A 26,128-nucleotide genomic window follows, 5' to 3' on the forward strand; every position below is an offset into this window, starting at 1 on the left:
TGATGTGGGAAAATGAAATCCATTGTGACTTCCCTCTCTTCACACCCCAGGCTTCTAGCAATATGTGCATTTTGGACCGATGCTTACTATATGTTTGAGCTATAAAACCTGATTTTGGGTGAGATTTTCATTCTGTTTTCTTCTCCCACTTGGTTTGGGTCTCGCTCCCATGGACAGACCAGGCCTGCTCTGAATTTTCTGAATTCTACCTGAAGCTGCCAGAGACCCAAATAGTCACTGAGAATATGACGACCTCCAGTCTGAGCTTGCAAACAGGGCTCTGGGTAGTCCAAAGACCTCTGCCCTGGGTATTCTGAGGCCTGGGCCAGAGGCAGCTAGTACTTCAACAGCATCCTGGCTAATCGGGGCCAAGGCTGCTTGGAATGAGACATCAGTGACCCAAGTCTAAGGTCCAGCCCTGTTTTGGAGGATGTGGCCAGGAACACAGCTTTATTTTTCTGGCTGTTTTTGGAGAAATTCTGACCTCTGATGAACGTTGGTGGGAGACCAACTGTGTGCCAGGCTCGTACTGGATGCAGGGACACGGATATAATAGAGACACACCCTTGGCATGGAAGTCTTAACCCTTATGTCAGAGAAAATGGGAAATAAGCCAGAAAAGCAATACCTATAAAGGAATGATTTTTGAATGTGAAGAGGAGGAAATAAGGAAATGACATGGGCCTCTGGGGTGGTGGTGATTTCAGCCAGGGAGGGTAAGAAGGGCCATTAGGAGGAAGTGACAGCCAGGGCGGGCTCCTAGGAAGAGGTGACATTCCAGCTGAGCCCTGAAGGAGAGGAAGCAGCTAGGTTTTTGGCAACTGCAGGGCACGTTCCAGGCAGAGGGAACAGCAAGCGCAGAAGCCCTGGGGTGGAACTGTGTTAGGCCCTTGGAGGACTGCTGGGGCTAGACTGGGGTGAGTGTGGGGAGATGGAGGGTCTCTGGGCCACATCAGCCTCCTTAGCAACACAGAAGCCTGCAGAGAACCTTCTGACACCACCCAAACTGTTCCCCAGCTCAGCCTCCTGGACTGCATGTTACTTCCATGATTCCAGGAGGCTCTAGCCCAGTAGCCTTCCGAACTATGCCTCAGGTTCCTCATCTGTAAAACGGGATGAACAAGGGAGTCTTGCTCACAGGGAAGTGGGGGGAACCCCCGATAATTCACGTCAGGCATTCAATGAACACTTTCAGAATAAGTGACCAGCTTGTCCCCAGCACCAGATTCAGTGAGTTCAAGCGGCCACACCGTACGGGACAAACTGTCCCCATGTTACAAGTGGGAAAACTGAGGCTGGGGACGGAGGAGAGGCGGGCGCGCCTCGGTTGAACGCGGCTCTTCGGGTGCGAGAGTCTCTGGCCCCGGGGGCGCGCACGCCGAGCGGCCCGGCCCGGCCCGGGGCGGGGTGGGGCGGGCGGGCGGGGGCGGGGCGAGGCCAGGGGTGGGGCCGCGGCCGGGCGGGGGCGGGGCCGGGGCGGGGCCGGGGCGGGGCTTGGCGGCGTAGGGCGCGCCAGTCTGGACTCCAGCGGGTCGGAGGCTCAGCCCGAACGCCATGGAGCAGCCCCGGAAGGCGGTGGTGGTGACGGGTACGCGTTGATGGCGGAGGCCGGGGCCGGGGCCGGGGCCGAGGTTGGGGTTGGGGGTGGGGGTGGGGGTGGGGATGGGGGTGGGACTCGGTTGCCCGGGCCGGGCAGGTGCTGGAAGTCATGCCACGTTTGGAAGATGTCATCACCCACGGGAACTCAGCTCGGTCCGTGCAACGTAGAAAGTGGAGAAGGGGGCGCCCCTATGGTCCCAGTGTCAGGGTCGGGGCAGGCAAGGGCGTGGGAGTCCAGTCGAGTGCCCCGCACTAAGCAGTCTCCTCTGGCGCCCGTCCTTCCCCGGGTGAACACAGTGAGCCTCCTGGCACCTGCCTGTTTCATCTGCCCCGCGACGGGTGAGCTGGACTGGACTCCTCCTCCCGGCCCCTCCCGAGGTCGGGCCTGTCCCCACCCCGGGCCCCAAGGGACAAAGGCCGATTTGTGGGCAGGAAGTGCCCCGTGACAGATAAACCTCCTGACAGCCACTGCTCCCCGAGTCCTGCGCTAATGGGGCTACTCACCCCCATTCCTCCCCCACCCCCCAGGCCGGTCAGGTGGAGCTCAGGGGACTTAGGGTGCCAGGCCACTCTCCCGGTTGTCCCAGGGACCATCAGTCAAAGTATTTTCTGCCCGGGCTATTTGTGGGTGAGCCTGGCCCCCGCTGTCACCAACTCCCCGAAAATAACTGTTCCTCCTCCAGGATATTTGCCACAGGACCACGTGGACGTCAACTTCCCATAGGCATGTGCCTGGGGGTTCATTTTGACTCTCCTTCTTGGGGGGGGTCCCAGTGGGAAATCCAGCTAAGGTTCACACAGGTGTTCTGTGGCCTGGAAGGGTGGAACTGGTTCTGGAATTCCCAGGAAGACGGAAGAAGACCGTGTGTGTAATTGGGGGGAGGGTCATCACCCCTGCAGCCTTCCTATTATCTGGTTATTTGTAGCTCTATTGCTGACTGGGCCTTTTCATTGCCTGAGCTCATGACATCTTAACAGTCTCCATTTTGCAGAGGGGGAAAATTGAGTCTATGGTTGAGCTAGGACTTCTCAGTTCATGCCAGAGGAGGGAGGCATTGGAGAGGTCCTGACTCAGCTTGGGGGAGGGGTTCCAGCTGTTCCAAGGCACAGCATCCTTCCCAGGGCGTTGGCATTACTTGGGACCCTGAGGCCAACTGGAGTGACCCACGCCTCCAGGGCAGCCTCTTTTGGAGATGTTTATATTTTTCAGGCAGGGTGACAGGGTAATGAGAAGAGGGAAGCCATGGATTCATGAGTCTGGGTTTGAATCCCAGCTCTTCTGCTTTTCCATCTTCTCGCTGTGTGACTTTGGGCAGCTGGCTTCATCTCTCTGGGCCTCGGTCTGGCTCCTGTAAAACTGGCCCAGGAGACACCCTTTCTTGAAAGGGAATTCAATGAAGCTGAATGCCACAGTGGACACAGAGCACTTAGCACATTTCTGGGTGACTGTCTTGGTCTGTAAATGGGGTTGGAGTATGATCAAGTGGGGAGGAGGGTGCTGGGATGGTGTCTGGACAGCCTAGCCTGGGAGACACCCACATGCATCCCTTAAGGGCCATTCTTTTTTTTTTCTTTTTCTTTTTTAAGATTTTTTGTTGATTTTTAGAGAGAGAGGAAGGGGGAGGGAGAAATATCAATGTGAGAGAGAAACATCAATTGCAATCTGTGCATGTGCCCTGATAGGGAATCAAACCAGCAACCTTTGGGTGCTCAGGCTGACTCCCAACCAACTGAGCCACACTGGCCAGAGCAAAGGCCATTCTTCATTCATCGGTAACTCACAGAATGCCTATAGCCCCTGCATTTCCAGAATGGGGGAGAGGCCTCAAAGAAAGACAGTGATAAAATAATTATATGTTGGGTCAAGGACAGGGGAGAAAGTTGAGGGGAGCAAGACCAGCCTTTTCTGGGGCAAAAGAGGCTACTGGCCTTTTCCTGGGCACGAGATTCACATGAAAGTAAGGACAGAAAAGGACACACAGCTTCAATTAAAAGCAGACAAGTGTGTGTGGGGGGGCAGCTCTAAAGCACCATTGGGTGTGTCCCAAAACTCAGGACAGGCCCCCGACATTGTCCCAGGTGGCAGCTGCTCCTGCAGCTCCCTGCTCTGTTCTCCCAGGTAGAGGCAATAGCCTCACCCTGGGCAGACTAAGAAGGGCCACTCTGTGGTGACATGCTGCTTTTACTGTTGTTTTTTTTCTTTAGGGTTTGGTCCTTTTGGGGAGCACACCGTGAACGCCAGCTGGATTGCAGTACAGGTAACTTAGATACGAAGGGTAGGAATCAGTCTTGGGGCTGGGCTCCCGCTGGCAATATTTGGCACCAAAGAAAGGAAGGAATCTACAACGAGAATATCTCCTGTGAAGCTTCCTGTGAAATATTTCAGTCTGATGTACACATCTTCCCAGATAGCAACTGTTATAGCTTACATGTGTTGAGCACCACTCTGGGCCAAGTGATTTCTGAAGCCCAGCACTCTGAATTTTCCTAACAACTCCTGCATGGTTAGGAGCAGTTATTCCTGCACTAACTTTACAGATGAGGAAACTGAGGCCCAGAGAGAATTATCTGAAGTCACGTAGCTGAAAAACCTGGAATGGCATTGTCTCAGAAGTGCCCCACCCCCCAACCATGTTTTGGGAGGACCAGGTAGGGATATTGGGGGATGTGTTACCCTTGGGGTAGGTGCAGTGACCCTCACTGGTACCTCCCGGCAGCTGAGGGAGGAGAAGTCTGCATATTGGTGCAGGGGGGGTGGGGGGTGGGGAGGGTCTTTCCTGCTGTCCTGAGCAGGGTGTCAGCCAGTGAGCCTTCTAGTTTCTTTGTCAGATGGGGCATTTGGAGGGACAGACTAGGGAACAATGGGCAGAGAGAAAGAGAGAAATGTTTTCTCCTTACATAAATCAGATCTGCAGAGACCGGAGCCAAACTCATGTTAATCCTAGCCCATTAGCTGCTTGATTTAAAGCATTGCATGCTTTCCACTCCAGAGCCCTGAATTTGGAGAAAACTCCAAGTTGAAACTTGGAGCTCCCCCCCCCCACCTTTTTTTCACTCCTACTCCAGACCTCAAAAATCTTGGCGACCTTTTTTTTTAAAAAATTTTTACCCTATTTTGTGAGCGGGACAGAGGGACGGGGTCCCCGGGACCCTGCAGATGGGAGCATGTTCGAGGCCTTGCTCATAGTACCCGCTCCCTGGAGCCCCAGACAAAAAGGAAACAGCGTGTTTCTGAAGACTTGTGTGTCTGGCTTTGTGCGAGTTTCAGACCGGAGCCTTCACGGGGCTGAGTGGACACAAAGCCATGTGTCTGAATTCCTGGGCCCCAGACACGATGATCTGCATCTAAATAGGAGAAAAATCAATTAAACAATCTTTGGAAATCCCCCCCCCCAGCTTTGGGACTTGGATAGAGGGGAACGGCTGCTTTTCATGCTGCTGCCTGAGGGGAAATACCCTTTCTGTTTTTGTTGCTCATCTATCCAGACCTCTCCTCTGGAAGACTTTCAGCTTTCTTTCTCAAGTTTATGAAACAAGAAAAGATTTTCCACCAGTCCCCAACTAAAAAGACACCAACCTGCCCAAATCTGATTGTTTCTCTGTTTTAAAAAAACGAGTGGTACAGATATCCTCTGAGTATGCACACTCGTATAACTCCATGGAATAGTAACACATGCACCTGCACGTCACCTGCATCTGGATCAAGGTTTAGGATATTCCGGCCCCTTGTGCCCCTCTCAGCTACCCCCTCCCCAAGGTATAAACCTCTCTGCTGACTTTATTGCCACCGAGGGTGAGTCTTAGTTGTGCTTGTCCCATGTGGTCTGCGTGACCCACCCAGGAGTTGCTCGGAGCTCTCATGGGTACTTTTTAGTTGCCCTGGATAAAATAGATTTATTTGCCTGTGAAGAGTGCAGCTGTTGAATAGGTCAAATGGATACCTCAATAAAATAGGCCTTGAGTGTGCTTGGTCTGTCACCTGAGGCTGAAGATGGGGGTTTGGTAACATAGAATGAGCAGCGTTACTTTCTGTCCCAATTGGTTTTTCAGAAGCCCGAGTTGCCATCTGTAGAAGGAAGCCTACCTTCTCTCTTGGGGACCAGTGAACTTCTCTCCCTGTCTGTCTCTCCTCTTCGCTCTTATCTTTCTCCGTATTTCTGTCTCTCTCTCCCTTTCTGTCTCTCAGTTTCTTGGCCTCTCTGTGGGTCTCTCTCTGTCTCAGTCTGTGTCTCTCTCCCCTTCTCTTTACATCTTTCTCCATCTCTGTTTCTCTTGTTTTCCTTTGTCTTTCTGTTTCTCGTGGCCTCACTGTGAGTTTCTCTCAGCTTCTCTTTCTGTTTCTCTTCCTTTCTAACTCCATCTCTCTCTGTCTCTCTGTCTTTTGCTCCCCTTCCCTCATGTGACCTTCCTTCTTCAGCCTTAGGCGAACTTCCACTGGCCACATCAGGAGGTGGGAGTTCTGGGGACTGAGGGGTGATCCCCCACTTTGTTTTTTCCCCAGGATGGTGCTCCTCAGCACCTCTTAGAGGAGAGAATATGTTTTTCATGTGTCCTGTCTCTCCCAGGTGGCATGGGACACCAGCTGTGTGTCTCTCTTCCTAGGAGGCCCAGGTAGGTGTAGGTGTCAAGGGGCAGGACCCCATGGCTTGGGGCTGTCTGGAGCATTCCCTGCCTGCAGGCGAGGAGGAGCTGGGTCACAGGTCCTGGTAACATCACAGGACAATTACTGCTACAGTGATTCTAGGCAGACCTGCTAAGGATATTAACCAGGGAACAAAGGGGGTCTTTGTTGTGGAGTCAAGGGAATCGGTCAGATGAGTCTGAGTGCTGGAGTCTTGTCAGGTAGATAGGGTGTAGACAATGCACCGTCTGGGACACCCAAGCCCATTCCCTTCCTTTCACTCACTGCAAACTGTTCTGGGACTTGGGGTGTGCTGCCAGCCCCCCAGGAGAACCACTTGGTCCCATTGGAACAGAAAGTGTTCAGAAGCAAAGAACTGAGTGAGATTACTGGTCACCCACTTCTTGTAACTTCAGATGAACTTAATAGCTGCTCTTTCACCTCCATTGCCCTTTGTAAAATTGGAAAATAATTTGCATAAAGGGACATATACTGATCTTCAGTATCCCTGTCACTTAGGAGAAAAGTATTTCTGCCCATGTCTCCAGTTCCATTGCCATCCACCCAGAACATTCCCTCCTGCCTCCCCATCCTGCCCTAGGGACAGCTGCCATCCTGAGCTCAGTCACCATATAGGAGTTTTGCTTGGTCTTGAATGTATGGCACAGCCTCTGTACCCAAGCGTGCCAGGCTTTTGCTCAGCCTGCTTTGGTGCAGGGAGCGTAACTGGCTCTTTTCCTGATTCACCGCCTCCTCCCGTTGACAATGGCATTGGCTTTGACTTCAGGGCTTGCTCCCTAAGAATAAGGCAGCAGTGACGCTGTCAGCAGGGTCTTTTGCCAGTAGGTGGATGACTTGCTGTGGGGCTGCTGGCCACGAAGTGTGTGTCTATTTGATGGTGGTTTTCACAGTGTAGATTTTTCCCCCAGTTGGGAAGGAGCTAGGTAGGCACCCGGAGAACATGAGAACAAAGGTTAGGTCAAGATGTAGCTCCCAGCTCATTTCCTACCACTAAGATGTGTGGGCAAGTGGCCGTCGTGCTAATGCTGGAGAAGAGGGCGGAGAGGGTTTGTAGGGAGGGTTGGCCTCCGGAGCTGGGCGTCTGGCCGTGGCACACCACATATCATGGTGGCCACTGGGAGGGTTTCTGTTCCCCAGAGAGGATTCCTTGGATTGGCCACTAATCAAAATCCTTGATCTCTCTGCGCTCAGAGGTGATGCCACCAAATTGATTTGCTTGGGCTTGTGAGGGGCTCAGTTTGGGACAACATCAGTTAGATGCCAGACATTATGAATTGCACCTTGTGGCATGCTGGATACTTTTGTATTTCTTCTAAATGTTCTTGAGCTTTGTTCTGGGATACAATTAAGGTACTGGAAAAAGACTCATCCTTTCCAGGCTTGCTGTTAAGTTTTGTTAGACAGGACCAGAGCAATGTTTATTCCCAGAACTAATTTTTCCCCACTTCCTTATGAAGTGTTTCTACTCTAGCTGGCAGGAACACCAAGTATTTTCAGCCCCATGTGAGCTCTGAGGGGTAGTGCCTCTGATCTTTCAAGTAGCTCTACCTCTGGCCTTAGCATGAGTATATGCCATCAGTCCTCAGACCCTCAAAAGATCTCTGGGTTGATCTCTCTCTCTGTCTCTCCGTCTCTCCCTCTCCTCTCTCTCTTTTTCTCTTTACCCCCCTCCCTTCCTTTCCTTCTCTCCCTCTCCCCAATACCCCTGCCTTTCTCCTCCCTCTTGCTCCCCCTCCCCCCAACTATCTGAGACTCCATCCTGACATCTGTAGCCTTCTTACCCTTTCTAGAACCTCAGCTGTGACTCAACTAAATGTCTGAAAACTGTTATTTTACATAATTTGTCTATTTTTTTTCAGTGGTTCCAGACAGGAAGGTAAATCTGATTCCCATGGCTCCACTTTAGCCAGAAGAACTTGCTTTGATTTTTTTTTTTTTTAAGGAAGCACATTCATGTTTTCAAATATAGTTTAAGTTAGCATATTTTGAGCCCTTTTTTAGGTACTATGCCTTTCACGTGTATTGTTTCATTTTTCCTCCCTATGACATGACTACTATTGTTAATCCCATTTACAGATGATGGAACTAAAACACAGAGGGGGTGAGTGACTTTCCCAAGGTCACCCAGCCAGTGAATAGGGGGAGGAACAAATCTAGTTACCTGGCTCTGGAAGCTACACCCCTGACTCCTACCCTTTACCATCCATGCAACTAAGAGCTATATTTTTCTTCTTTTAAAATTGAGATTACATTTATATAACATAAAATTAACCATTTTAAAGTTTACAATTTAGTGGCACTTAGCACATTTACAATGTTGTATAACTACTACCTCTGTCTGGTTCTGGAGCATTCTTATCACCCCAAAAGGAAACCTATCCCCATGATCAGTCATCCCCCTCCCACAGCCCTTGGCAACCACTAATCTGTTTTCTGTTGCTATGGATTTGCCTGTTCTGGACATTTCATATAAATGGAATCACATACTCTGGCCTTTTGTGCCTGGCTTCTTCCACTCAGCATCATGTTTTTAGCTTTCATCCACTTTGTAGCCTGTGTCAGTGCTTCAGTCCTTTTTCTGGCTGAATAATATTTCACTGTGTGGACGGCCCACGTTTTGTTATTTACCCTTTCACCCACTGATGGACACTTTGACTGTTTCTGTTTTTTGGAGACTGTAAATAGTGAGGAGCTACTTTTAAATATAGAAAAGAATGAAAAGGAAAGAGGGGTCCCAGCCAGCAACTAGTTCAAACCCCCATTTATAGTTGAAGAAGGAAAGGCATCCTCAGGAGAGTCTGGTACATTTGCAGGGTCACCTAGGTCTGTGTTTGTTCTCAGTCTCAGGTTGAGCTGCTCAGTTGTTCAGCCAACATTTGGGAGCATTACTATGTGCATCTCCTGTGCAGTGGTAAGGATGCTAGCCTGTGAGGCTGAGAGAGCATGTAAAGGGGGCTGGGTGTCCAGAGGTCTTCTCATGAGGGGACACTGAAATGTGAAGGCTAAGGAGGAGTCAACTGACCAGAAAGTGAGGAAAAAGAGCACTCCATGCAAAGGGAACAGACAGTGCAAAGGCCCTGAGGCAGGAGTGAGCCTGGTATGTGGGAGACCTCATGCTGGAGGGGATGAGCAAAAAGGGGATGAAGGGAGAGGAGGGCAAGGAGGGTAGTGGTGTCCAGATTCTGCAGGGCCTCATGGGCCATGGCAGGAGTTGGGATTTTATTCTGAGCATGGAGGGAGCCACAGCAGGAACAGGGAAAGGGTGTGATATGATTTTATTTTATTTTTTTAAAAGGTTTTTAAAATTGATTTTCAGAGAGAGAGGAAGGGAGAGGGAAGCATCGATGGGAAAACAGGACATTGATGGGCTGCCTCCTGTACACCCCCTACGGGGGATCGTGCCCGCAACCCAGGCATGTGGCCTAACCAGGAATCGAACTGGCAACCTTTCTGTGCACAGGACGATGCCCAGCCAACTGAGGCACACCAGCCAGGGTGGTGTGATATGATTTTAGATTCTGCCTTGGGGGTTAGGAGGCTGGGACAGTGTGGGGCAGAACACAGTGGGACTTGGTCTCCAAATCGATTTGACAAACAAAACTCAGTTGTATCCAGCAAACCTCAGGCAAATGGTGGTCTGTCCATGTTTGTGTGGCCATAGTAATCACTCCAGTGTGTAGAAACTGGGTAAATGTTTATGAAATTGGGGAGCTTAAATGGTGGCCACAGATCTAAAACCTCCAGCACTTCTCAGGAGGTTGATAGGGTGAAAAGCAGCATAGTCAGGAGGAATCCTGACCGCACACTGGCGAGCATGTGCCTGCTGTGTCTCTGAACCCTCACATCCTTTAAAGAATGTCTTCTCTGAGCCCACTGCACAGTCCAGGGAGTTGAGGCTTAGATGGAAGGGGAGCACGAAGAATGAAAAAATGAATGACTGAGAAAAATGATTGTGGGAGAAATGAAATATTTTACAAAGTTTCTCTTTAGTATATTTTAATGTTTTAAAATCAATTTCACACAAAACATAAGCCCTTGTCCCCCCCAACCATCTGTCCCACCAGCTGTCTATAGCTCACTCGTGCGCCAGTCTTTGGGGTACAGGTTTGTGCTCCACCCTCATCTGTCCAGCTGTGGGATTTCTCTGGGGGTACTTCCTGGTCCCACATGTCACTGTGTTTGGCAAGAGGGAAGGGGTTCCAGTTCCTGGTGTTGGCATTTGAGACCCCCCCCCGGCCCACACACCCACCCATGAGGCCGCACCCATCCTCCAGGTGCCCTTGTTTCCAGGTGACCTGATGCACCCTCTTTGGGGGGCAGTTTGGAATTATTGATCAGTGAGGAGGGACCTGCTTTTCCAGGCATCAGATACTCTCTAGAGTAAACTGCAGTGGTTGGGTGCGGAGTTGGGCAGCATGGATAGCAAGGTCAAGGCGATCAGATAGGGAGATCCTGAAGCCACTGTAAGAGATGCAAGAACTCACCTATGGGAGATTCAGAGAGGCCAGTCACACAAATGCGTCACCTGGGACCCACCCACAGACCTGGATAACATGCGCCAGTGGTAGCATTTTCAAACCACTGCATGAGATCTGAGAATAATATGAAACATCCCTACTGATAATCATTTGGAGTATTAATTTTACTATGAAGAATGCCCAGATTTTCAAATTGAGCTGAAATCTCCATCCCCAAATATCTCTGCCCTCCCCTGGGTGCAGGGCTGGCAGGATCACTGTTCCTCCAGCAAATCTAGTTCTGGGCCTCCTGTGCGCTGTGCCTTGGGCCAGCCAGGTGGTAGGCTCTGCCCACAAGCATCAGTGTTTCCCCAGAAAAGTGTGTACACAGTGATCCATAGCCCATTTTTGGAAATAATTCATGGTGTTCTTAAACCACCTCAAGCCCAAGATGGTTAGAGGCTCCCTAAGGAGTTGGGGAGTCTCTGTATATGTAAACTGAGTCCTACTATATACCAGGCACCGCATCTATAAATAATTCTTATCAGGTGTAACAGAGGGGAAAGTGTAATAACAACAAAAACAGTAGTAACAGCAGGCAACATTATTTGAGCATTGCTTGGAACTCAGTGTAAATTTGTTCATTTAATTCTTATAACCTCCTTGTGAGGTAAGTGCTTTTTTTATCCCCATTTTACAGATGAGAAAACTGAGGCTCAAAGAGGTTAAGTAATGTGCCCAAGGTCACACGGACAGGGTTCAAACACAAGAGCCTAGCTCAAGAGGCTGCAGCATCACACCCCTGCCGCTCTTGGACGTGCAGATAGAGTTCAAGGCGAGTGGTGGGGAAGGGGATGAGGGAAGAGCTTTGGGGTGGGCCAGCACACTTGCCTACCCACTCCGCCCAGAGTCAGGACCTGCCTGTTTTCTGAGATCAGTCAGTTCCCCAGGGAACACATTGTCACTGCAGCCCTCACCTAATGCCACGACACTCCCTCTCCCTCACTTTCAGGAGCTGGAAAAGTTGGGCCTTGGCGACAGCGTGGACCTGCACGTGTATGAGATTCCAGTTGAGTATAAGACAGTCCAGAGGCTCATCCCTGCCCTGTGGGAGAAACATAGCCCACAGGTGAGTGGGGCAAAGGCAAGTGCTTCCTTATCAGGACCTGCAGATGGGCGCCCCACACCCGGATGATTTGTGGAGCTTTGTTCCTACTTCAGTTGCATGCAATCAACATTTAGAAAAATCATTAATGAGACATTTTACATTTTGGGGGGCCCAATCTCCAAAGTCTGATATGTTTTACACTTGACTGTACATCTCACTTTGTACTAGCCACATGTCAAGTGCTCAATAGCCACATGTAGCTTGTGGTTGCCTATATTTTAAATGTTCACATATTTTCTTACAGTGCCCCTTCTGTGTGTAAGCATACACACCAATAATTGATAGTTGAAGTTAAACTGTATTCAATTTGGTATCCTGCTTTTTATAAATATTTTATCATGAGTATTTAATCACCTAGGTCATTAAAATTCTTCCTAAACATTATTTTAATTGCTGGGTAATTTTTAGGAATTAATATAACCATTTTCTTATTATTGGGTATGCCACTTGTTTCCATGTTTTTTCTCATTTTTATAAATATTGAAGTGGACATTGAAAGATTATTACATCTTTGATTATTTTTAGGCTAGATTCCTGGAAGTTATACCTTGTCTTCTGCATTTGGCAATGTCTTGGAGATCATTACTTATAGAACTGATTTGGGCATTTTAACAGCTACATAGTAGTTCATAATTTATTTAACCAACCCCCACAAATAGCTAACTACTCGTTTTTCAGTATTTGATTGTATTAAAAAGCTGCAGTGAGCATCCTTGCATGTTTCACATCCTTATATGTGTCACTTGGCATACCTTTCCGCAGTAGTGACTATAGGGTCTATTCCAGCAGCAAGAGGTCAGAAACAGTGTAACCCCAGGTGGAGCCTAGTGAGGATGCCACCCTGTCCTTGACCTAAGGAGTCCCCTAGTCCCATGGACAGACCCTGTTAAGCCCTGCCTGTCTGTCTGCAGCTAGTGGTGCATGTGGGTGTGTCAGGCATGGCGACCACAGTCACACTGGAAAAGTGCGGCCACAACAAGGGCTACAAAGGGCTGGACAATTGCCGCTTTTGCCCCGGCTCCCAGTGCTGCGTGGAGGATGGGCCTGAAAGCATTGACTCCATCATTGACATGGATGCTGTATGTAAGAGGGTCACGACTCTGGGCCTGGATGTGTCGGTGACCATCTCGCAAGATGCCGGCAGGTAGGGCACCGTGGAGTGGGTGTGAGCAGGGGTTTCCTTCTTCCACCGGCCCAGGCTGGTGTTGAGCAAGCCAAGTGTGTTGACTTTGGCCTCTGTGGGCTGAGCACTCACCATGCATAAGCCACAGAGCAAAGTATGTACATTTAACAGGTCCCACTAATTCTGCTTCTGGAACTCATTACATATGAATCTGCCTACTTCTCCCCACCCAGGAGCTTTAGGAGAGACACTGCCATCTGGACACTACTCCAGCCAACTCCCTGGTGTTCCTCCTGCCACTTCTACCCCAACCCTGACACTCTTCCTCCAAGCAGTCAATTTATTTATCTTTCTTTCTTTCTTTCTTTCTTTCTTTCTTTCTTTCTTTCTTTCTTTCTTTCTTTCTTTCTTTCTTTCTTTCTTCCTTCCTTCCTTCCTTCCTTCCTTCCTTCCTTCCTTCCTTTCTTTCTCTCTCTCTCTCTCTCTCTCTTTCTCTCCCTCTCTTTCTCTCTCTCTCTCTCTCTCTTTTTCTTTTTCTTTTTTTCAATTTCTATATTAGTTTTCCTGTGGCTGCTATAACAAAACTATAAACAGAAATTTATTCTCTCCCAGTTTTGGAGGCTAGAAGTCCAAAATCAAAGTGTCAGCAAGGTTCGTTCCTTCTTAAAGCTCTGAGGGAGAATCTGTTCCCTGCCTCTCTCCTGGCCTGTGGTGGCTGCCAGCGACCCTTTGCTTTCCTTGGCTTGTAGATACATCACCCCAATCTCTGCCTCTGTGTTCATATGACCTTCTTATAAGGATACTAGTCATTGGATTTACGACCCACCCTAGTCCAATATGACCTCATCTTACCTTATTACATCTGCAAAACCCCTTTATCCAAATAAGGTCTCATTCTGAGGTTCCAGGTGAACATGAGTTTGGAAGGGAAACTATTACAAGGTCTTTTATAAATTTAAGTCAAATAATGTCTCTTCCTTGCTTAATCCCTCCTAAAGCTCCCACTGCCCCTAGAATAAAATCCCGATCCCTTCCCACCATCCCCAGGTGCTATGTGGTCTAGCCCCTACCCACCCTTCCACCCTTACCTGCCTCCACTCTCTCCTTACCCACTGCATTCCAGACTCACAAACCAGTCTTCTCCTGTCCCTCAAACACACCAAGCTCACTCTAGCGTCAGGGCCTTTGCACTTGCTGTAGCCTCCGCCCAAACTTGCCTCCCTCAGATAAGGCCTCTTTCAGGTCTCAGCTCCAGCATGTTGCCTCCTTAGGGAGGCCTCCTCTACCTCCCAGAGCAAGTTGTGTCCTCTGTTCAGCTCCCTCTCAGCACTGGGTACCTTGATTTCTCAACACTTCTTATACTTCCCCAGCCCAAAGGCAGCAGATGACAAATTTAGTTGACTGACTAAATGTAGGAGTGATTGAATTTGTTATCAGTCTCTTTTTAAAACTAGTTTTAAATTGCACAGGTCATTCTAGAATATGTTCTCATATGTTCCCATTATGAAAAATTCTCATGCTCTCTCTGCTTCCCCACATTGATCCCTCTGTTAAATCAGAGACTTAAATTACGAAACCTCCTATGACCTCCATGTTTCTGTACACATGTAGAATGCTTGGCATGCTGCTTTAGGGTTTTGTCCTGTTTTGCTTTGCTTTTATGTGGACGGGGTTACATGGCATGGATTTTCCTGAGCATTACCTTCCTTGGTTTCACTTACGGACACAGGACTGGGTCTTAGTGAGTTCTCTGTCTTCCTCTGGATCTTCCATGTGCCTTGTAAATGGTTGCACAGTATTCCACGGTGTGGATAAACCAAAGTTTATTAAGCCAGTCTTCTGTCAGTGGACCTTTAGGTTGTGTCCTAGTCTATTTGAGCTGCAATAACAAAATCCCACAGACTGGGAGGGGGGCTTATAAACAACAGAAATGTATTACAGTTCTGGAGCTGGGAAGTTCAAGGCGCTGGTATGGTTGTGTTCTGATGAAGGCCCTCCTCCAGATGGCTGGCTTCTTGCTGTCTCCTCACAGGGTGGGAGGAGATGGAGAGCTCTCCTGGGTCTCTTTTATAAGGGCACTAACCCCATTGATGAGGGCTCTTACTTGTCAAAGACCTCACCTCTTAATATCATCACATTGGGAATTGGGACTTCAACATCTGAATTTTGTGTGTTTGGTTTAGGGGCAGGGACACAAACATTCAGACCCTAGCAGGTTGCTTCCTGTTCTCCTGCTGTTATACATAACACTGCAGTGAACCCCTTGTCTATCTTTCTTGTGCGCATGTACAGATGGCTCCTGAAGGTAGGTTCTAAAAACTGGAACTGTTTGTAAAGACTGTGCATTTGTCATAATGCTAGCCTGCCAAATTGCCTTCCTCTGGGGTAGTTTGCATCCCGCTACGGCATGTCACACTGCCTACTTCCCCACATACATACCAGCACTGGGAGTTAACAGGGTTGTTTTCATTTTACCAACCTGGGAAGGGAGAAGCAGTATTCCTTCCCTCTTGTGGATTTCTGGTCAAGCTGGGCCTCACAGGGGGTTGGATGGAGGCTGCCCTATTAGTCTGACTGTGTTTTGATCTCTCTCCTGCCCCCTATGACCTGCGGTTTAGGTACCTCTGCGACTTCACCTACTATACCTCTCTGTACCAGAGTCACGGCCGCTCAGCCTTTGTCCATGTGCCTCCGCTGGGCAAGCCATACAACGCAGACCAGCTGGGCAGGGCACTGAGGGCCATCATCGAGGAGATGCTGGGTGTCCTGGAGCAGTCAGAAAGCAAAATCCACTGTCGCCACAAACACTGAGAGCCACTCAGGCCTCCCAAGACCTCATCCCATCAGGGACCCCAGGAGGAGACAAACCTTTCAGCTGGTGATCTGATTTGGATCAGATATTTCTATTTACATACCTCCTCTCCCCTTTTCTCTGCAAAAGTGCTGATTGAGTTGAAGGAGGCTGCTGAAGATTTTTTCTGTTTCCCTTTGCATCTGGGGAGGTGGCCATGACATATGGGAGACCCTTGGGTGCGGATTACTGAAGAGAATCCTGATCAGGTCGATCTCCACACTGCGATCCCACGACTGGGCCACCTGTACACCTGCTTTTCTAGGTCTCTGGCGAAGGGATTTTGGAGTTCCTTCCATCCTGTGACTGGCTTTTCCCAAACTTAAAAGGCTCTCAAAGAGTCTTTGCCCTGATTTATGTCCCAACAGCTTGAACAGCTTTGGAATATGTCATGACTTTATTTTTTTAGTTCGTATTCTATCTCTTAAAAAAAAATTTTTTTTTTTTTTTTAATTTTAGAGGGAGAGAGGAAGGGGGGCAGAGAGAGAGAGAGAAAGAAACATTGACTTGTTGTCCCACTTATTTATGTGCTCATTGGTTGCTTTTTGTACATGCCCTGATGCGGGTTGAACCCGCAATCTTGACATATCGGGACGACACTCTAACCAACTGAGTTACCCGGCCAGGGCCTTATTCTCTTTTTTAAAACAATAACGCTAGTTTGGGCACAGAGTAATTTATATTCTCTTTGGTTAAAGCAAAGGCTTTAGCCAACAACAAAAGTGTCTTTTCTTTTTCCCGGGGTGCAGCCCCTTCTGCCTCCTATTCTGAAAACTGGACCTACATCTGTGGGGACTGACATTGAGGTCTCCTTGCTTGGGTTTGGAGGGAAGGGCCCTTGCCAGAACCACAGGGGAGAGGGGCCTGCTGACCCTTTCAACACCCAAGCCATGAGCTCTGGAGCAGGGGCCACCAGTGGAAAAGCAGACTTTGTCATCTTGACATGTACATGACTTTTTTTTTTTTTTTTTAATGTGTAAAAATTTGTAGCAGCTGCAAACCCACCCCACATCTGGCCTGGAGTTTTGCAGCTTTGGTGCTAGGGACCTGCTTCTTGTTTTCCTTAAGGGGTGGGGGGTGCAAAGCAGGGCCTGGGGGCTGGAGTTTGCCAAGCTCCATGTGTGCTGGCACATTTGAGCAGGAGGGCAGCCAAGCAGCCAGCGGGCGGGCTTTTGTGTAGATGGTTTTTGGAGACACACCCAGATTCAGGAGATAATTTTTATCTCCCTCCCTGGCAATTTGGACTTACCAGCCAGGGACGAGAGTGACATTTCCCAGGAGGCAACTAAATTCAGCTGTACCTTGACACCATCAGGACAGGGCAGCAGCAGCAACCATGAAGCCGACTGAGAAAAATACACATTTTGGAAGTATTCTATTTTTTTTGGAGAAGAACATGCAGTTTTATCATTTCCCTATGTGTAAAGCATACTAGAATCTGATGCTGTATTGAGTCACATCGATTTCCCCACATGCAGGTTTTTTTCTGTTTGTTTGTTTGTTTAAAATTTTTATTTATTTTTAGAGAGAGAGGAAAGAAGAGAGAGAGAAAGAGGGAAACATCGATTTGTTGTTCCACTTATTTATGCATTCATTGGTTGATTCTTGTATGTGCCCTGACTGTCAATTAAACCCACAGCCTTGATATTTCAGGACAATGCTCCAACCAACCAAGCTACGCAGCCAGGGCTACTTTTAAAAATTATTTATTTATTTTTAAAATTGATTTTAGAGAGAGAGAGAGAGAAAGAAACATCGATTTGTTCTTCACCTTATTTATGCATTTATTGTTTGATTCTGGTATGTGCCCTGACCAGAGATTGAACTCTCAACCTTGGTGTATTGGGATGGCTCTCTAACCAACTGAACTACCTGGCCAGGGCAAGGTTTTTTTTATTTTTGTTTTTTTTTTTAAACAGTTGATATTTTTATTCTGTCCTCTTAAACATTCACCCTCTTTCCCTCCTGTTCTGATGCCCGGGGTGGTTCCTGCCTCTAATGAGCTTCTATGTCATTTGGGAACCAGGTTTATGGGTTTATGAGTTAAAGGCATTTCCTGAGTCCTGGGCTTTCTCTGGAGGAGGAAAGTGGGCACAGGTGGGAAACTTGGGGTGGGTGCTTGGGAATGGGTGTAGACTGTGGCCAGCAGGTAGAAATGATTGGCCTCTGCTGCCCTCCTCATGCTAGCCCTCCCTCTGCCAGAAATGCCCCTTCCATGTCCCCAGCCTGTGTTTGTGGTCTCCTGAGGAATCTGGATGTGTGAGATGTCACTGCATCTGCTCCCTCAGCTGGCTTCTGTGAGCAGAGGTTGTAGCTTTTTTGAATGTGGGGAGCTCAAGGCCGGGGGTGCTCCCAGAAGTCCTATTTATAACATCAAGCCCCTTCTAGCTCTGTTCCCCAAAGGTCTGATCTTTGGGACTCTGAGGAGAAAATGAATTGAGATAAGATGAGGGAGCAAGGACTGGAGGTGAGCCAGGTCCAGGCTCAGCTGGAACCCAGGCACACACGCCCCAAACTCCACATTTTCATCTTTCGTTTGTCCTTGCCTCTCTGTTTAAAGCACCCTGTGATTTAGCAATTTAGAGATGTAACTTATTGTCTGATCATTGCTGAGTGTGTGTGTGTGTGTGTGTGATCTTTGTGTTCCTGCATTTGTCTTAGATTTCCTGGAGTTGGGCTGGAATCCTGTCCTTGTCCATGATGCAGAGAATTTAGCTCATTTTTATTTAATCAGACAGCCATTAAATATTTCACTCGCTCCCTGCCAGCTTTTTTTCTTTTTTTTTTTTTTTGGTCCTGTTTTAAATTTTTAAATATTTTTCTTTTGGGTCATCTCATCCATTCACTCCATGATATGTCTGTCTGAATTTGTTGGGTCTCAGACTAAAATGTTTTTGTGTGAGAAGGGGGGATGAGGTTCCACGCCTCTCCCTTGTCCTTTTCAGAGTCTCAGATTGGGGATACAGAATGGGACAAAAGGATGGGTCTGTGAAATAGGTGCAGCTTGTCAGGTGTGGAGGAGAGTGAGGCCAGAAGAGGTGGGTGTGGCATTAATGGTGGAAGGTAGAGGGATGTGATGTGAAGGCTGGTGGGGGGCTGGTGAGAAGTGATTCGGGGGAGTCTTCTATGAAAGCTGAGGGGGCCTCTCCCTGGTGAGCCCATGTGGGGGGTGCTGAGGTGGGGAACAGGGACAGGGACAGTGATTTAGAAGTCTGGTTTAATATGCCAGAGCCTCTGCACCTTATACCTTTATTCTTCTCTCAGCCCCTTTGGCTCCCCCTTCCCCGCCAAAAAGGTCAGTGGTGTGTGCTTGAAAAAGAAATAAGTATGGAGCTTGAAAAAGAAATAAGATGGTGGATAGAAAGAAAGAAAAGTGGGAAGAAGGAGGAATTCGAGTTGCTGTTCTGGGCTGGATGCTCCTTGGCCCACCTGGTCCAGTCAAGGAACAGCCAACGTCCCCTGGCCACTAGGAGAGACAGGGCCAGGCAGGGAGCAAAATCATGGCTCTCTGATCAGTGCCAAGTCTTTTGGGGAAGTATCAGATTGCTATAGTTTCAGCAGGGAAAATAATTTTCAGCTGTCCTGCTGGTACTGGCATGGAAACTTCTAGAACAGAAAGGACCTGCTCAGAGGACAACTGGAAAAGGAGACTGGAGATGCCTTATTGTTATCTTAGAAGTTTCTGTTGGGAATCTAGGCCACCTGGGGGGGGGGGTGTACACCAGCACTCCTGGCCCCTTGGGAGTAACCAGATTGGGGAGGGGAACTGCTAGGGGAAATCCGCCCACCACACCAGCCTCTTTTTTGCTGCCACTGTCTAGACTGTTGACCTTTGACCTCTCTACCCCTAGAAGTGTCTGAGCCAGAATTCCCCTTCAAGGATGGTGGACAAAGCCCCGCTCTTCAGTGTGTCCCTGGCCTCCACCTGAAGACTGAGCCTGCAGCCATTGTGGCACTAATGGTGGTCGCAGGGGCAGAGGCAGGGCACCTTAGCACCAGGTTGCCCCCCCAACCCTCATGGCCATAAACTTCATGGCATCTGCAGACTTAGAGGAGCCAAAAAGGGCTTTGTTCCAGATTCTAAATGAAATTTCCCTTCTCCAGGCACAAGTGCCTTGTAAGGGCCTGGGGCTGCCCCTGGGTGAGAAAGCACGTTCAAGGCCAGGGTCTCGCTTAGACCCACGGCACTAAGTGGGGTGAGGGACACATCCAATGTTACACCTTGAAAGTCAATACCTAGATGGATGGTGAACATGCCTGCCAAAAGGCCCTGTCCTCTGGTTCAGGGACAGTTATCACAAGCTGAGTTTCAGGGGCTCCCAGATCTTGAGGGGCTTCAGTCCTGTCCTGAGCTGCACTCCCCTCTCCCCACTCTGAATATCCATTTTGCCTCCTCCCTCTCCTCACCCAGGCCTTTCCTTCAGCTACCCAGAGACCCACAGAAGTGCCTGCGTCTCCCATAGGAATGGGGCGCAGAGAGGAGGGTAGGATCCCATTCTTTGGGAGTTGGCTCTGGCTCCTGACTGCACATTCACAGGGGTGGGGCCTGGGGTGAGCAGTTTTCCTGTCCTATATTCTTTATCTCCAGGAAATCCCAGAGAAAGCCAGTTTGGAACAGGCTCTCAGCTCCCAAGGCCTGTGGAAACCCCAGAGCCATGGGCGGCGCCACCTAGATCACGGGTAGTGGAGTTGGCTTTCCATCTGCCCTGGGGGTACCTGGCGTGTTTCTGGGGATCCCCCAACATCTCAGGAATAATATCTCTAGAAAATAAACCTTTCCTGCCCAAGGTGACCATGTCTTCTGTCCCCTGAGGGGACCCCTGCACCCTCAGGGTGGCTTCTCCCTCACCCCCAGAGTTCCTGTCAGTGCCTTGTCTGAAACCCATGCCTGGGAAGTATCTACCAGACTGCTGGGGGCTGGGCCCTGGGAGACCCCAAACTTGACACCCTAAAAGCAAATAAATCAGTTGAGATATGTGATTTCTTGCCTGTCTTTGTGAGAAGTTGGCGTTTACTGGGGTCACCTTCAACCTGGGGGCATCAGTGGGCAGAGGGGGCCTCAAATCACCAGAATTTCTAGCCTTGGTGTGTGACCTGGGGCCTTTGTTCTGATGCACAGAGGTTGGGTAGCTTGCTCATGGTTACACTGCAAGGGGGTGTTCCTGGGATTTGAATCGTGATTGTGTAGACTGCCAGCATGTGCAGAATTTCCACTCACATAGCCCTGTAGGGGGTGCCATTACCACTTTTACAGATGGGGAAACTGAGGCTCGACCAGGTGAAGCCTTGTCTCATGTCATGGCCAGGGAGAGGAGGGGCTGCAAACTCAGGCTGGCTTCTCTGAAGTTAAACAGCTTCAAGAGTGGAAACAGGACTTAGTCATTCCTGCATGTCTGTCCTCAGCAGAAATGATACTCCTGAGTCAGCAACTTTCAAAGAATAAACCTTTGAAATCAAAGGGACTTCAGCAATAAAGGCAATGTCTTTTCTGAGGGAATGTGGGTCCCAGGGGAGGAGGCACCTCCTCAAAGTCCTGGGACCCAGGACTTTTGCACTCCTAGAGGGGGTGTCCATGGCCAGTGATTTTGTTCCTAAAGCTATTCTCTCCTTGGCCCTGGGGTGTGGGCTGCTGTCCCAGGAATGCCATCTAGTTGCTCCTGTGGCCGTTGGGAGGGGCTGTGATATTCTGTATGTCCCTTTTTTTTTAAGAGATAGAAACATTGACTGGTTGCCTCCCATTTGCACCCTAACCAGGGTCCGAACCCACAACCTAGGTATGTGCCCTGACCGGAAATCAAACCTGCAAACTTTCGGTTCACGGGACGATGCTCCAACCAACGAAACCCTACTGGCCAGGGCATGTGTGTCCTTTTCAAATGGGGGATCCTTTCCCCAATTTCTGAAAACCTCCCCTGACTCCCCTTGGCTGTTCTGCCCAGGAAAAGCCTCAACACCCTTGTGTTGCAGGACAAAGACAAGGCTGTGTGTGGCAGGGAGTGGGTGATCCTAGTGTAGGGTATGTGTGGAGGGGTGTGGGAGAGGTAACAGGGCCAATGGCACAAGACCTCAAGGCTTGGGAAGAGGTTCACGTATTATTCTAAGGACCATGAGAAGTGAGGGGAGGGCTCATTTTGCTTCCTTGAGCCTCACTTTCTCCATACTCATGGAGCTTTTGTAGAATTCAATGAGATTCTGCTTTTATAGTCCTTAACTGGGTTCCTGGTGCATAAATACAATTATAATTACTTCTCCAGGAAGCCATTCTGTCTGTCCAGGTACCTCCTCTGGCTCCCACAGTTGCCTGGATGCCATCCCTCAACCCCCAGTGAAGTCACACAATCTAGGTACTAACCAACTGGTTCTGTGGGAGCTGGGGAGGGCAATTGGGTCTGTTTGGGGTCCCCTGTGTCCTCTGCACCCAGCAGAGTGCTAGGCACAAAATAGGTATGCAATAAACTACAAAAGGAGAGAGGAGGGGGATGAGTGCTGGGTGTTCCATTCTGCTGCAAGGGGCACAGGGAGGTGCCTGAGCCACCCAGGAGAGGAAGACACACCCTAGAGGATGAGGCTCCTCCTCCAGCCACAGCCCCCACCTGGCTCTTCCCCCATCTTTGGAACCCCATCTCCTAGTGGCTGCACCCGGCACTTAGGAAGTGCCTACTGTGCATTGGATCCTGGGCTGGAGACGCGCCAGGGATCCAGCTGTGATAGGGGTTCCAGGCTGAGTACAGCACAGAGGTCCCAGCTGTCATGGGGGTTGCAGAGTTCATTGGAGGGTAAGGCTTGGAGAGGCAGTGCTTGGCCCCATTCAACAGTTTCCCTCAGCTCTAGTAAGACGTTCTGTCTTACTCCAAGGTGAAAGTCTGGGACACCAGTCTCACCATTCCAGGGACCTGTCCTCCTCCTACCACCTCTAACAGCCCTGGTGATTCCCTTTGTCCCACAGGAGAAAGCCATATGCTGGGTATCTGAACTCTTGTTCCTACATCTCTGCTGACCTCAGGCTGTCTCCTCTGCCTGGAAGTCCCCTCCCCCATTTACACCTAGAGAACTCCTATGCATCCCTCAAAACCTAAGGTTTGGGGGAAGATGCTACAATCATCTTAGGACACCTTGAGTGTGACAGGCCTAGGTAGAGGTAAGGGAGGGAAAAATATTTCACCAGAAATCCCTAAGGAGTACTTCCCCCACACCCTCTTCAACTTGCCTACCCACTCCTGTGAGCACTGGCGTTCCAGGAAGCTGACACCAGGCATTCAGCAATTTCTACAAGGAGTACCTCAGACTTGCCAGGACAGACCCCTGAAAGGGTGAAATGGTCTCAGGCTGCCTCCCTTCGCAGTGTGGTGCTGATGGGATGGGTGGGGTTGGGAAAACAGAAGACACAAGAAGCTGAAAAGCAAAAATGTAGCAAGAGTAAGGGAGAGAGACAGAGATAACACCGGGGGGCAGAAAGGACTCCAGCCAAACAAGGAGGATTTGGGACTTCGGGTAACTGACTCCATGAAGTGTGATTCATGCGCAGAGCTGCCCTACTCCGGGCCTTAGTTTCCCTCTTTGACTTGAAGCCCACCACTACACCTAGCTGGCAGGGCTGTGTGTCTATGGTCAGCCAGGGCCTGGCACACAGCAAGGGTTTCATAAATGCACGCTGTGGTCAGTGGAACCATTATAGGAGCACGTGTGCAAAACAGGTGCTGGTGCCCTGGCTGGGTAGCTCAGTTGGCTGGAGCATGGATGGATGCATCAAGGTTGTGGGTTTGATCCTGGTCAGGGCACAAAGAAGAAGCAACCAATGAATGCATAACTAAGTGGAAGAAGGAATCGATGATTCTTTCTCTCTCTCTTTCAAAATATCAGTAAACAAAGATTTTTTTTTTTAAATCCAGGCACTGGAGCAGAGTGTGGAGTGGGGAGGGTGGGGGCTGGGGACACCCCAGCAGATGCTTTCCGGGCAGTGAGCACATGGGGTCCCAAAGTCTGCCTCCTCAGCTGACCTACTTCCTGCCTGGCCCAAACTATCCGGTGCCCCCCCTCCGCCACACACACACACACCAGGAACCCACACAGCTGGTCCCAGGGGCTGAGCTGACCACTTCCGCCCCCCAGTGGTCCGGACTTTGCTGACTCACACTCAGCTGTCCCCACTCCTTCCCTGAAGAGGGTTGAAGGGAGAGGAGACTGGCAGAGTCCCAAACCCAGAACACAGAGAGGTCATGGCCCATCCGGAGCATTGAGGAGGAGAACCATATGACAGCTTTAACTTCCGGGAAAATGAAAACACACTCTTGACCACAAAAAAAAAAAAAAAAAAAGAATAAAATTGTGCTTTATTTTGTGAGACAATGAGACAATGTCTCAGTGAGACTATGAGACCTCAGTTCTTGTCTTTTTTATTTATCTTTATTGTTGAGAGTATTACAGGTGTCCCATTTTTTCCCCCCAACTGACCCCCACTTCACTCCCACCCCCTCCCCAGGCCTTCATCCCGTTATTAACTGTGTCCATGAGTTATGCATATATGCTTATAACTTCTTTGGTTAATCTCTTCCCACCCTCCATCCCCCCTTCCCTCTTTCCTCTGAAATATGATCGTCTGTTACATGTGTCAATGTCTCTGGATCTATTTAGTTCGTTGGATTCTTTTGTTCATTAGCTTCTTCTTAAAGAAGACCCTTCAACACTTCCTGTAGTGCTGGTCTGGTGGTGATGAACTCCTTTAGCTTTTTCTTACCTGTGAAGCTCTTTATCTGACCTTCAATTCTAAATGATAGCTTTGCTGGGTAGAGCAATCTTGGTTGCAGTTCCATGTTTTTCATCACTTTGAATATTTCTTGCCACTCCCTTCTGGCCTGCAAGGTTTCTGTTTAGAAATCAGCTGACAGTCGTATGGGTGCTCCCTTGTAGGTAACTAATTGCTTTTCTCTTGCTGCTTTTAAGATTCTCTTTGTCTTTAACCTTTGTCATTTTAATTATGATGTGTCTTGCTGTGGTTCTCTTTGGGTTCCTCTTGTTTGGGACCCTCTGTACTTTCTGGACTTGTAAGTCTATTTCTTTCCCCAGGTAGGGGAAGTTTTCTGTAATTATTTTTTCAAATAGGTTTTCAGTTTCTTGGTCTCTTTCTTCCCCTTCTGGCACCCCAATAATACGAATGTTGGGCCTCTTGAAGTTGTCCCAGAGGCTCCTTCATATTTCTGGATTCTTTTTTCTTTTTGCTCTTCTGGTTGGGTGTTTTTTGTTTCCTCATGTTCCAAATTGCTGATTTAATTCTCAGCATCCTCTACTCTACTATTGATTCCCTGTAAATTATTCTTCATTTCAGTTCATGTAGCTTTCATTTCAAATTGGTACTTTATTATGTTATTGATTTTCTCAGTTATTTCCCTAATAGTCTGCTTAAACATCCTTGTAAACAAAATTCTGAACTCTGTATCTGTTAGCTTGCTTGGATCTATTTCATTTAGTTCCTCTTCTAGAGACTTCTTCTGTTCTTTCCTTTGTGACATGTTTCTTTGCCTCCACATTTTGGCTGCTTCCAGGTGTTTGTTTCTATGTATTGGGTAGAGCTGCTATGTCTCCTGGAATTTGTAGAGTGGCTTTGTGTAGTATGTGTCCTGTAGGGTCCAGCGGCTCAGCCTCCGCAGTCAACTGAGCTGGGCCTTCTAGGTGCTCCCCTGTGTGGGCTGTGTGCACTGTCCTATTGTAGTTGAGCCTTGGTTGCTGTTGGCGTCACTGAGAGGAATTGACCCCCAGATCAATCAGCTGTGAGGACCAGCTGCAACTACAGCCAAAGAGCTGCTGTGCTGGAGACATGCCTATGGAGCAGGATTTACTTCAGTGGAGCTTTGGTGTTCACCAAGTGCGCCCCTTGAGTGTCACTCGTGGATGTGGTAGGGTTGTAATCCTGCGTGGTCGAGTCTGACCACCGGGTGCACTGTCTCTGGGGCCTCCCGGGAGGTGCAAAGTCAGCCTCTGCCAGTGCCTTGCCCAGGGCCACCCAGCATGAGCTACACAGCAAACCTTAATTGGCTGCTACTTATGCTGGGCTTGGCGTTGTCCAGGAGAGGCCAAGCCATGAACCAATGCAGCTGCTGCTAGTGCCAGGCCTGGGGCCACTTATCAAGCCTTATGGGGCCCGCTGCTGCTTGTTTGAGAGATTTGAGGAAAGTCCTAAGCATGAGGCTCGAGAGGCCACTTGCATAGAAAAGCCACTGGAAATGGCCTGGATGAGCTGCAGGTGGGGAGGGGCGGGGCCTCTGGGAATCACGGGGCGGGGCCAAAGGCGTGA

The 26,128-nt window shown here is 49.2% G+C and overlaps 1 protein-coding gene across 5 annotated transcripts; it reads left to right on the plus strand.

Moving 5' to 3' along the window:
• Positions 1-1,478: 1,478 nt before the first annotated feature.
• PGPEP1 (pyroglutamyl-peptidase I) lies at positions 1,479-18,606 on the plus strand. 5 transcript variants are annotated; one of them, XM_081134950.1, is made up of 6 exons: positions 1,490-1,588; positions 3,805-3,857; positions 11,399-11,533; positions 11,711-11,827; positions 12,778-13,010; positions 15,608-18,603. In XM_081134950.1, the coding sequence occupies exons 5-6, from the start codon at positions 12,805-12,807 to the stop codon at positions 15,798-15,800; spliced, it is 399 nt and encodes a 132-aa protein (XP_080991076.1). In that variant the 5' UTR covers positions 1,490-1,588; positions 3,805-3,857; positions 11,399-11,533; positions 11,711-11,827; positions 12,778-12,804; the 3' UTR covers positions 15,801-18,603. The 5 variants fall into 5 exon arrangements, with proteins under 5 accessions (XP_080991074.1, XP_080991076.1, XP_080991075.1 ...); XM_081134948.1 differs by lacking the exon at positions 11,399-11,533 and having other exon boundaries at positions 1,479-1,588; positions 15,608-18,606; XM_081134947.1 differs by lacking the exon at positions 11,399-11,533 and having other exon boundaries at positions 1,500-1,588; positions 11,711-11,846; positions 12,782-13,010.
• The last annotated feature ends 7,522 nt before the right edge of the window (positions 18,607-26,128 follow it).

This window comes from Miniopterus schreibersii (genome assembly GCF_964146895.1).
Source record: "Miniopterus schreibersii genome assembly, chromosome: 4".
NCBI lineage: Eukaryota > Metazoa > Chordata > Mammalia > Chiroptera > Miniopteridae > Miniopterus > Miniopterus schreibersii.

Coding starts and splice junctions, on each gene's coding strand:
- PGPEP1 (XM_081134947.1), top strand. CDS start 1,555: ATGGAGCAGCCCCGGAAGGCGGTGGTGGTGACGG. Junction 3,858..11,710: donor CCAGCTGGATTGCAGTACAG/GTAACTTAGATA, acceptor CCTCACTTTCAG/GAGCTGGAAAAGTTGGGCCT. Junction 11,847..12,781: donor GGTGAGTGGGGCAAAGGCAA/GTGCTTCCTTAT, acceptor GTCTGCAGCTAG/TGGTGCATGTGGGTGTGTCA.